The 10,000-nt window shown below is 49.6% G+C and overlaps 1 protein-coding gene across 5 annotated transcripts in view; it reads left to right on the top strand.

The window, feature by feature from the left end:
* The window catches only part of LOC118379640 (diacylglycerol kinase delta-like), a 101,496-nt gene that overhangs the window by 67,690 nt on the left and 23,806 nt on the right, over positions 1–10,000 (top strand). For all 5 annotated transcript variants that reach the window (XM_052497712.1, XM_052497713.1, XM_052497711.1 and 2 more), the window contains 5 exons: positions 346–430; positions 593–684; positions 3,825–3,924; positions 8,013–8,158; positions 8,335–8,411. In XM_052497712.1, the coding sequence (XP_052353672.1) occupies positions 346–430; positions 593–684; positions 3,825–3,924; positions 8,013–8,158; positions 8,335–8,411 (500 nt within the window). The remainder of the gene's footprint in view (positions 1–345; positions 431–592; positions 685–3,824; positions 3,925–8,012; positions 8,159–8,334; positions 8,412–10,000) is intronic.

Here is a 10,000-nt window from a genome sequence, read left to right as displayed (position 1 = left end):
CACACACACAAGCTTACACACACGCGCACACACACACAAGCTTACACACACACACACGCGCGCGCGCACACACACACACACGCACACACCCACAAACGTACACACACAACACTTCTTATGGAAGACTGAAGGATTACATTGATCTGTTCTCTGAGATATAATGAGGTCACTGTGTTGAGTCAGATTAACTGTCAATGTCTGCGATTTGCTGTTGATTTCCTGGCATTTGGTGTGTGTGTGTGTGTGTGTGTGTGTGTGTGTGTGTGTGTGTGTGTGTGTGTGTGTGTGTGTGTGTGTGTGTGTGTGTGTGTGTGTGTGTGTGTGTGTGTGTGTGTTCGTTCTCAGGTGGAGTGTGATGACATACGAGCTTCCCACCAAACACTGTCCAATGGTGAAGGAAGACTATTTTAGTCCCGACTCACCCTTACAGGTACTATAGGTTCTCCGGTTTGAGCCGAAAAGACGCCGCAGTTTCTCAAAATAAACAGGTTTTATCACGCAACTGGTTGTTTCTCTCTGAGCCGAAATGACACCTCAGTTTCTCAAAATACACAGACTTTACCATGAAACTGGTTGTTCCTCTCCCCTTCAGGTCCACATCACTCAGTATGCAGACTCTGTGGCCTCCCACCTCACCAAAATCCTGGACTCGGACAAACCCACTGATGTCATATCCTCTGCCAAGTACGTGCACTGCATGCTGGGCTGCGGGGTGGTTAGGAGGGAGGGAGGGAGAGGGATGGAGAGAGGGAGGGAGGGATCATGTCTGAATATCCTGGAGATGTCTGGAATGAAGGAGGAGGGAGTAAAGGAGAGAGAGGGAGGGGGAGGAGAGTATATTTGAAGAGGGGGGGAGTGGGGAAGGGAGATGGAGAGGAGAGAGGGAAGAAGAGGTAGAGTACCCCTGAAGATGGAGGGAGAGGAGAGAGAGAGGGAGGGAGGGAGAGGCAGAGTACCCCTGAAGAGGGTGGGAGAGGAGGAGAGAGGGAGGGAGGGAGAGGTAGAGAGGGATGGATGGAGGGAGGGAGGGAGAGGTAGAGTACCCCTGAAGGGTGAGGGAGGGAGAGGAGAGAGGGATGGAGGGAGGGAGAGGTAGAGTACCCCTGAAGATGGAGGGAGAGGAGAGAGAGAGGGAGGGAGGGAGAGGCAGAGTACCCCTGAAGAGGGAGGGAGAGGAGGAGGGAGAGGAAAGAGGGAGGGAGAGGTAGAGTACCCCTGAAGAGGGAGGGAGAGGAGGGAGAGGAAAGAGGGAGGGCGAGGTAGAGTATCTAGGATAATACTGGGGAAGGGAGAGGTAGAGTATCTCTGATGAGAGGTAGAGTATCTCTGATGAGAGGTAGAGTATCTCTGATGAGAGGTAGAGTATCTCTGATGAGAGGTAGAGTATCTCTGATGAGAGGTAGAGTATCTCTGATGAGAGGTAGAGTATCTCTGATGAGAGGTAGAGTATCTCTGATGAGAGGTAGAGTATCTCTGATGAGAGGTAGAGTATCTCTGATGAGAGGTAGAGTATCTCTGATGAGAGGTAGAGTATCTCTGATGAGAGGTAGAGTATCTCTGATGAGAGGTAGAGTATCTCTGATGAGAGGTAGAGTATCTCTGATGAGAGGTAGAGTATCTCTGATGAGAGGTAGAGTATCTCTGATGATGAGGTAGAGTATCTCTGATGAGAGGTAGAGTATCTCTGATGAGAGGTAGAGTATCTCTGATGAGAGGTAGAGTATCTCTGATGAGAGGTAGAGTATCTCTGATGAGAGGTAGAGTATCTCTGATGAGAGGTAGAGTATCTCTGATGAGAGGTAGAGTATCTCTGATGAGAGGTAGAGTATCTCTGATGAGAGGTAGAGTATCTCTGATGAGGGAGGGAGGAAGGGAGAGGAGAGAGCGAGGATGTCTGTATTGATTCATCTCACTGTTCAGTCCCTGTGCCAGCTGGGTTACACAAGACTTAACACTACTTAGGAGACATCATCAGTGGATTAGGGTACAGACACTACTTAGTGACATCATCAGTGCATTAGGGTACAGACACTACTTAGGGGACCTTATTAGAGCTGTAGAGTGCACTACTTAGGGAGACTTTTGAAGTGCATTAGACTCCAGACACTCCTTAGTGCTGACATCATCAGTGCTGACATCATCAGTGCTGACATCATCAGTGCTGACATCATCAGTGCTAATAATAATAATATAATAATATATGCCATTTAGCAGACGCTTTTATCCAAAGCGACTTACAGTCATGTGTGCATACATTCTACGTATGGGTGGTCCCGGGGATCGAACCCACTACCCTGGCGTTACAAGCGCCATGCTCTACCAACTGAGCTACAGAAGGACCACCTGACATCATCAGTGCTGACATCATCAGTGCTGACATCATCAGTGCATTAGGCTCCAGACACTCCTTAGTGCTGACATCATCAGTGCTGACATCATCAGTGCAGACATCATCAGTGCATTAGGCTCCAAACACTCCTTAGTGCTGACATCATCAGTGCTGACATCATCAGTGCATTAGGGTACAGACACTACTTAGTGCTGACATCATCAGTGCATTAGGGTCCAGACACTCCTTAGTGCTGACATCATCAGTGCTGACATCATCAGTGCTGACATCATCAGTGCTGACATCATCAGTGCATTAGGCTCCAGACACTCCTTAGTGCTGACATCATCAGTGCTGACATCATCAGTGCATTAGGGTACAGACACTACTTAGTGCTGACATCATCAGTGCATTAGGGTCCAGACACTCCTTAGTGCTGACATCATCAGTGCTGACATCATCAGTGCTGACATCATCAGTGCATTAGGCTCCAGACACTCCTTAGTGCTGACATCATCAGTGCTGACATCATCAGTGCATTAGGGTCCAGACACTCCTTAGTGCTGACATCATCAGTGCTGACATCATCAGTGCTGACATCATCAGTGCATTAGGGTCCAGACACTCCTTAGTGCTGACATCATCAGTGCTGACATCATCAGTGCATTAGGGTCCAGACACTCCTTAGTGCTGACATCATCAGTGCTGACATCATCAGTGCTGACATCATCAGTGCATTAGGCTCCAGACACTCCTTAGTGCTGACATCATCAGTGCTGACATCATCAGTGCATTAGGGTCCAGACACTCCTTAGTGCTGACATCATCAGTGCTGACATCATCAGTGCAATAGGGTCTGTCGGCTCTGTACTTATATCGAATGTGTATCTCTCTCCCCTGAAAGGTGAAGTAGGGTTTAAAAATGAATTTTCATGCAGTAGATAATACAGGAATGGAGAAATATGTTTCACACTGGTATCACTACCTCTCTCTCTCTCTCTCCTCCCATCCTCTCTCTCTCTCCTCCCATCCTCTCTCTCTCTCCTCCCATCCCTCTCTCTCTCTCTCCTCCCATCCTCTCTCTCTCTCTCTCCTCCCATCCTCTCTCTCCTCCCATCCTCTCTCTCTCCTCCCATCCTCTCTCTCTCTCTCTCCCATCCCTCTCTCTCTCTCTCTCCTCCCATCCTCTCTCTCTCTCTCTCCTCCCATCCTCTCTCTCTCTCTCTCCTCCCATCCTCTCTCTCTCCTCCCATCCTCTCTCTCTCCTCCCATCCTCTCTCTCCCCTCCCCTCCTCTCTCTCTCCTCCCATCCTCTCTCTCTCCTCCCATCCTCTCTCTCTCCTCCCATCCTCTCTCTCTCTCTCTCCTCCCATCCTCTCTCTCTCTCTCTCCTTCGCTCTCTGCCTCCACCCCACTTACCCTCTCTTGCTCGCTCTCTCTCTCCTTCCAACTCCACCCCTCTATCTCCTCTGTCTCCTCTCTTTCTCTCTATCAGGTTTTTGTGTGGGACGGTGAATGATTTTGTAGCAGAGGTGGGGAGAGCGTATGAGAGAGCCACAGAGAACAAGGAGGAGGCCGATGCTATGGCAAAGAAGGTCTGTGTGTGTGTGTATTATATAACAGATTGTATAATACATCTAACCAGTGGGCTGGAGAGGTGTGTGTGTGTGTGTGTGTGTGTGTGTGTGTGTGTGTGTGTGTGTGTGTGTGGCCGTACAGTAGCATCCAGGTCAATAGAAATAAATAAACAAGTTAGTTCTGTCTACATCCCAAATGGAACTCTATTCACTTTATAGGGCACTACGTTGTACCAGACCCTTATGGGCCCTTGTCTAAAGTAGTGCACTATATAGGGAATAGGGCTCTATTAGGGATGTAGACAGAAGCCTCTAACTGGCTAGAGGCACGTATAATAATGTACTATTTAAAAAATAAAAAAAACATTTATTCATATATTCCAATTGAGTGGATTCTGCTTCTGCATTTACATATTGTATCTATTGTATTGAGCTGAACTGACAACCCAAACAGACCACTTGTAGAACAGAATGTTCACTTGTTACCCTCTGTCTGTCTGTCTGTCTGTCTGTCTGTCTGTCTGTCTGTCTCGCTCTCTTTCTGTCTGTCTGTCTCGCTCTCTTTCTGTCTGTCTGTCTCGCTCTCTGTCTGTCTGTCTGTCTCGCTCTCTTTCTGTCTGTCTGTCTCGCTCTCTTTCTGTCTGTCTGTCTCGCTCTCTGTCTGTCTGTCTGTCTGTCTGTCTCGCTCTCTGTCTTGTCTGTCTGTCTTGTCTGTCTGTCTCGCTCTCTGTCTGTCTGTCTGTCTGTCTGTCTGTCTGTCTGTCTGTCTGTCTGTCTCGCTCTCTGTCTGTCTGTCTGTCTCGCTCTCTGTCTGTCTGTCTCTCGCTCTCTGTCTGTCTGTCTGTCTGTCTGTCTCTCGCTCTCTGTCTGTCTGTCTGTCTGTCTGTCTCTCGCTCTCTGTCTGTCTGTCTGTCTCTCGCTCTCTGTCTGTCTGTCTGTCTCTCGCTCTCTTTCTGTCTGTCTGTCTGTCTCTCGCTCTCTGTCTGTCTGTCTGTCTCTCTCTCTGTCTGTCTCGCTCTCTTTCTGTCTGTCTGTCTCGCTCTCTTTCTGTCTGTCTGTCTCGCTCTCTTTCTGTCTGTCTGTCTCGCTCTCTTTCTGTCTGTCTGTCTCGCTCTCTTTCTGTCTGTCTGTCTCGCTCTCTTTCTGTCTGTCTGTCTCGCTCTCTTTCTGTCTGTCTGTCTCGCTCTCTTTCTGTCTGTCTGTCTGTCTGTCTCGCTCTCTTTCTGTCTGTCTGTCTCGCTCTCTTTCTGTCTGTCTGTCTCGCTCTCTTTCTGTCTGTCTGTCTCGCTCTCTTTCTGTCTGTCTGTCTCGCTCTCTTTCTGTCTGTCTGTCTCGCTCTCTGTCTGTCTGTCTGTCTCGCTCTCTGTCTGTCTGTCTGTCTCGCTGTCTGTCTGTCTGTCTGTCTTCTCGCTCGTCTCTCGCTCTCTTTCTGTCTGTCTGTCTTCTCGCTCGTCTCTCGCTCTCTTTCTGTCTGTCTCTCTTCTCGCTCGTCTCTCGCTCTCTGTCTGTCTGTCTGTCTTCTCGCTCCTCTCTCGCTCTCTTTCTGTCTGTCTGTCTTCTCGCTCCTCTCTCGCTCTCTTTCTGTCTGTCTGTCTTCTCGCTCCTCTCTCGCTCTCTTTCTGTCTGTCTGTCTTCTCGCTCCTCTCTCGCTCTCTTTCTGTCTGTCTGTCTTCTCGCTCCTCTCTCGCTCTCTTTCTGTCTGTCTGTCTTCTCGCTCCTCTCTCGCTCTCTTTCTGTCTGTCTGTCTTCTCGCTCCTCTCTCGCTCTCTTTCTGTCTGTCTGTCTTCTCGCTCCTCTCTCGCTCTCTTTCTGTCTGTCTGTCTCGCTCTCTTTCTGTCTGTCTGTCTTCTCGCTCCTCTCTCGCTCTCTTTCTGTCTGTCTGTCTTCTCGCTCCTCTCTCGCTCTCTTTCTGTCTGTCTGTCTTCTCGCTCCTCTCTCGCTCTCTTTCTGTCTGTCTGTCTGTCTCTCGCTCTGTCTGTCTGTCTGTCTGTCTGTCTGTCTGTCTGTCTCGCTCTCTTTCTGTCTGTCTGTCTCGCTCTCTTTCTGTCTGTCTCGCTCTCTTTCTGTCTGTCTGTCTCGCTCTCTTTCTGTCTGTCTGTCTCGCTCTCTTTCTGTCTGTCTGTCTCGCTCTCTTTCTGTCTGTCTGTCTCGCTCTCTTTCTGTCTGTCTCGCTCTCTGTCTGTCTGTCTCGCTCTCTGTCTGTCTGTCTCGCTCTCTGTCTGTCTGTCTGTCTCGCTCTCTGTCTGTCTGTCTGTCTGTCTGTCTGTCTGTCTGTCTGTCTGTCTGTCTCGCTCTCTGTCTTGTCTGTCTGTCTGTCTGTCTGTCTCGCTCTCTGTCTGTCTGTCTGTCTGTCTGTCTGTCTCGCTCTCTGTCTGTCTGTCTGTCTGTCTCGCTCTCTGTCTGTCTGTCTGTCTCTCGCTCTCTGTCTGTCTGTCTGTCTGTCTGTCTCTCGCTCTCTGTCTGTCTGTCTGTCTGTCTGTCTCTCGCTCTCTGTCTGTCTCTCGCTCTCTTTCTGTCTGTCTGTCTGTCTCTCGCTCTCTGTCTGTCTGTCTGTCTCTCTCTCTGTCTGTCTCGCTCTCTTTCTGTCTGTCTGTCTCGCTCTCTTTCTGTCTGTCTGTCTCGCTCTCTTTCTGTCTGTCTGTCTCGCTCTCTTTCTGTCTGTCTGTCTCGCTCTCTTTCTGTCTGTCTGTCTCGCTCTCTTTCTGTCTGTCTGTCTCGCTCTCTTTCTGTCTGTCTGTCTCGCTCTCTTTCTGTCTGTCTGTCTCGCTCTCTTTCTGTCTGTCTGTCTCGCTCTCTGTCTGTCTGTCTGTCTCGCTCTCTTTCTGTCTGTCTGTCTTCTCGCTCCTCTCTCGCTCTCTTTCTGTCTGTCTGTCTGTCTTCTCGCTCCTCTCTCGCTCTCTTTCTGTCTGTCTGTCTGTCTTCTCGCTCCTCTCTCGCTCTCTTTCTGTCTGTCTGTCTGTCTCGCTCTCTTTCTGTCTGTCTGTCTCGCTCTCTTTCTGTCTGTCTGTCTCGCTCTCTTTCTGTCTGTCTGTCTCGCTCTCTGTCTGTCTGTCTGTCTCGCTCTCTGTCTGTCTGTCTGTCTGTCTCTCGCTCTCTTTCTGTCTGTCTGTCTCTCGCTCTCTTTCTGTCTGTCTGTCTTCTCGCTCGTCTCTCGCTCTCTTTCTGTCTGTCTGTCTGTCTCTCGCTCTCTTTCTGTCTGTCTGTCTGTCTCTCGCTCTCTTTCTGTCTGTCTGTCTGTCTCTCGCTCTCTGTCTGTCTGTCTGTCTCTCGCTCTCTGTCTGTCTGTCTGTCTCTCGCTCTCTGTCTGTCTGTCTGTCTCTCGCTCTCTTTCTGTCTGTCTGTCTGTCTCTCGCTCTCTTTCTGTCTGTCTGTCTGTCTCGCTCCTCTCTCTCTCTCTTTCTGTCTGTCTGTCTTCTCGCTCCTCTCTCGCTCTCTTTCTGTCTGTCTGTCTTCTCGCTCCTCTCTCGCTCTCTTTCTGTCTGTCTGTCTTCTCGCTCCTCTCTCGCTCTCTTTCTGTCTGTCTGTCTCGCTCTCTTTCTGTCTGTCTGTCTCGCTCTCTGTCTGTCTGTCTGTCTCGCTCTCTGTCTGTCTGTCTGTCTCGCTCTCTGTCTGTCTGTCTGTCTGTCTCTCGCTCTCTGTCTGTCTGTCTCTCGCTCTCTTTCTGTCTGTCTGTCTGTCTCTCGCTCTCTTTCTGTCTGTCTGTCTGTCTCTCGCTCTCTGTCTGTCTGTCTGTCTGTCTGTCTGTCTGTCTGTCTGTCTGTCTGTCTGTCTCGCTCTCTTTCTGTCTGTCTGTCTCGCTCTCTTTCTGTCTGTCTCGCTCTCTTTCTGTCTGTCTGTCTCGCTCTCTTTCTGTCTGTCTGTCTCGCTCTCTTTCTGTCTGTCTGTCTCGCTCTCTTTCTGTCTGTCTGTCTCGCTCTCTTTCTGTCTGTCTCGCTCTCTGTCTGTCTGTCTCGCTCTCTGTCTGTCTGTCTCGCTCTCTGTCTGTCTGTCTCGCTCTCTGTCTGTCTGTCTCGCTCTCTGCCTGCCTGCCTGCCTGCCTGCCTGCCTGCCTGCCTGCCTGCCTGCCTGCCTGCCTGCCTCCCTCCCTCCCTCCCTCCCTCCCTCAGTGTACTCTGTTGAATGAGAAGCTGGGCAGCCTAGTGGAGGCTCTGAGTGAGGAGGCTGATGCCAAGGTGGTGCCAGTGGGCAGCGTGCCACCCCACGAGGACCAGGATGGGGGCACAGACACCCCTGGAGGGGAGCCCCCGTACAGGTCAGGGTTGGGGTCAATTTGAATTTTTAGTGAATTCATGAAGGGATTTGATAAATAAAAAAAATACATGCTTTTCAGTTAGATTTTTTTTTAAAAATTTTATTATTTAATTGGAATTTCATTTGACTTCCTGAATTGACTGACTGGAATTGTAATTGTCTCCAACCGTGGTACAGGTCCAGAGAACAGCTGATGATGAGAGCTAACAGTCTGAAGAAAGCCCTGAGACAGATCATAGAACAGGCTGGGAAAGGTATGACACAGGGCCTTCGGGAAGTAGTCAGACCATTTCACTTGTTTCACATCTTGTTACGTTACAGCCTTATTCTAAAACTTTGCCTCGATCCTGACTAGTCTCCCGGTCACTGCCACTGAAAAACATCCCCACAGCATGATGCTGCCACCACCATGCTTCACCGTAGGGATGGTGCCAGGTTTCCTCCAGACATGACATATGGAATTCAGGCCAAAGAGTTCAATCTTGGTTTCATCAGATTAAAGAATCTTGTTTTTCATGGTCTAAGAGTCTTTAGGTGCCTTTTGGCAAACTCCAAGCGGGCTGTCATGTGCCTTTTACTGAGGAGTGGCTTCTGTCTGGCCACTCCAAAATAAAGCACTGATTGGTGGAGTGCTGCAGAGATAGGTTTCCTTCTGGAAAGTTCTCCAATCTCCACAGAGGAACTCTGGAGCTCTGTCAGAGTGACCATCTGGTTCTTGGTTACCTCCTTGACCAAGGCCCTTCTCCCCCGGTTGGTCAGTTTGGCCGGGTGGTCCGGGTGACTCTAGGAAGAGTCTTGGTGGTTCCAAACTTCTTCCTTTTAAGAATGATGGAGGCCACTGATCTTGTGGACCGTTAATGCTGCAGAAATATTTTGGTACCCTTCCCCTGATCTGTGCCTCGACACAATCCTGTCTCGGAGCTCTACGGACAATTCCTTCGACCTCATAGCTGTAAGGCTGTAATGTAACAAAATGTGGAAAAAGTTGAAGAGTCTGAATGCTTTCGGAAGGCACTGTACATGTACACAAACAAGAAACACACATATAATTAATAATTATACACGGTTACTGTACACATACGTACAGAAGCACTCATGTACTGAAAACACCCACATAACACCTAACATTAACACACTGCATGTCTGTCTCTCGCTCTCTCTCTGTCTGTCTGAATCTCTGACTGTCTCTGTCTCTCTCTCTCTCTCTCTGACTCTCTGTCTCTCTCTCTCTCTGACTGTCTCTCTCTCTCTCTCTCTCGCTCTCTCTCTCTCTCTCTGACTGTCTCTGTCTCGCTCTCTCTCTCTCTGACTGTCTCTGTCTCGCTCTCTCTCTCTCTGACTGTCTCTGTCTCTCTCTCTCTCTCTGACTGTCTCTGTCTCTCTCTCTCTCTCTGACTGTCTCTGTCTCTCTCTCTCTGACTGTCTGTCTGTCTCTCTCGCTCTCTCTCTGACTGTCTGTCTCGCTCTCTCTCTGACTGTCTCTTGTCTCTCTCTCTCTCTGACTGTCTCTGTCTCTCTCTCTCTCTCTGACTGTCTCTCTCTCTCTCTCTCTCTGACTCTCTGTCTCTCTCTCTCTCTGACTCTCTGTCTCGCTCTCTCTCTCTCTGACTCTCTGTCTCGCTCTCTCTCTCTCTGACTGTCTCTGTCTCTCTCTCTCTCTCTGACTGTCTCTGTCTCTCTCTCTCTCTCTCTGACTGTCTCTCTCTCTCTCTCTCTGACTGTCTCTCTCTCTCTCTGACTGTCTCTCTCGCGCTCTCTCTCTCTCTCTCTGACTGTCTCTGTCTCGCTCTCTCTCTCTCTGACTGTCTCTGTCTCTCTCTCTCTCTCTGACTGTCTCTGTCTC

The sequence above is a fragment of the Oncorhynchus keta genome, chromosome 35, assembly GCF_023373465.1.
Source record: "Oncorhynchus keta strain PuntledgeMale-10-30-2019 chromosome 35, Oket_V2, whole genome shotgun sequence".
Taxonomy (NCBI): Eukaryota; Metazoa; Chordata; class Actinopteri; order Salmoniformes; family Salmonidae; genus Oncorhynchus; species Oncorhynchus keta.
Note: the sequence above shows the minus strand (reverse complement) of the source record. Positions and strands in the feature narration are given on the sequence as shown.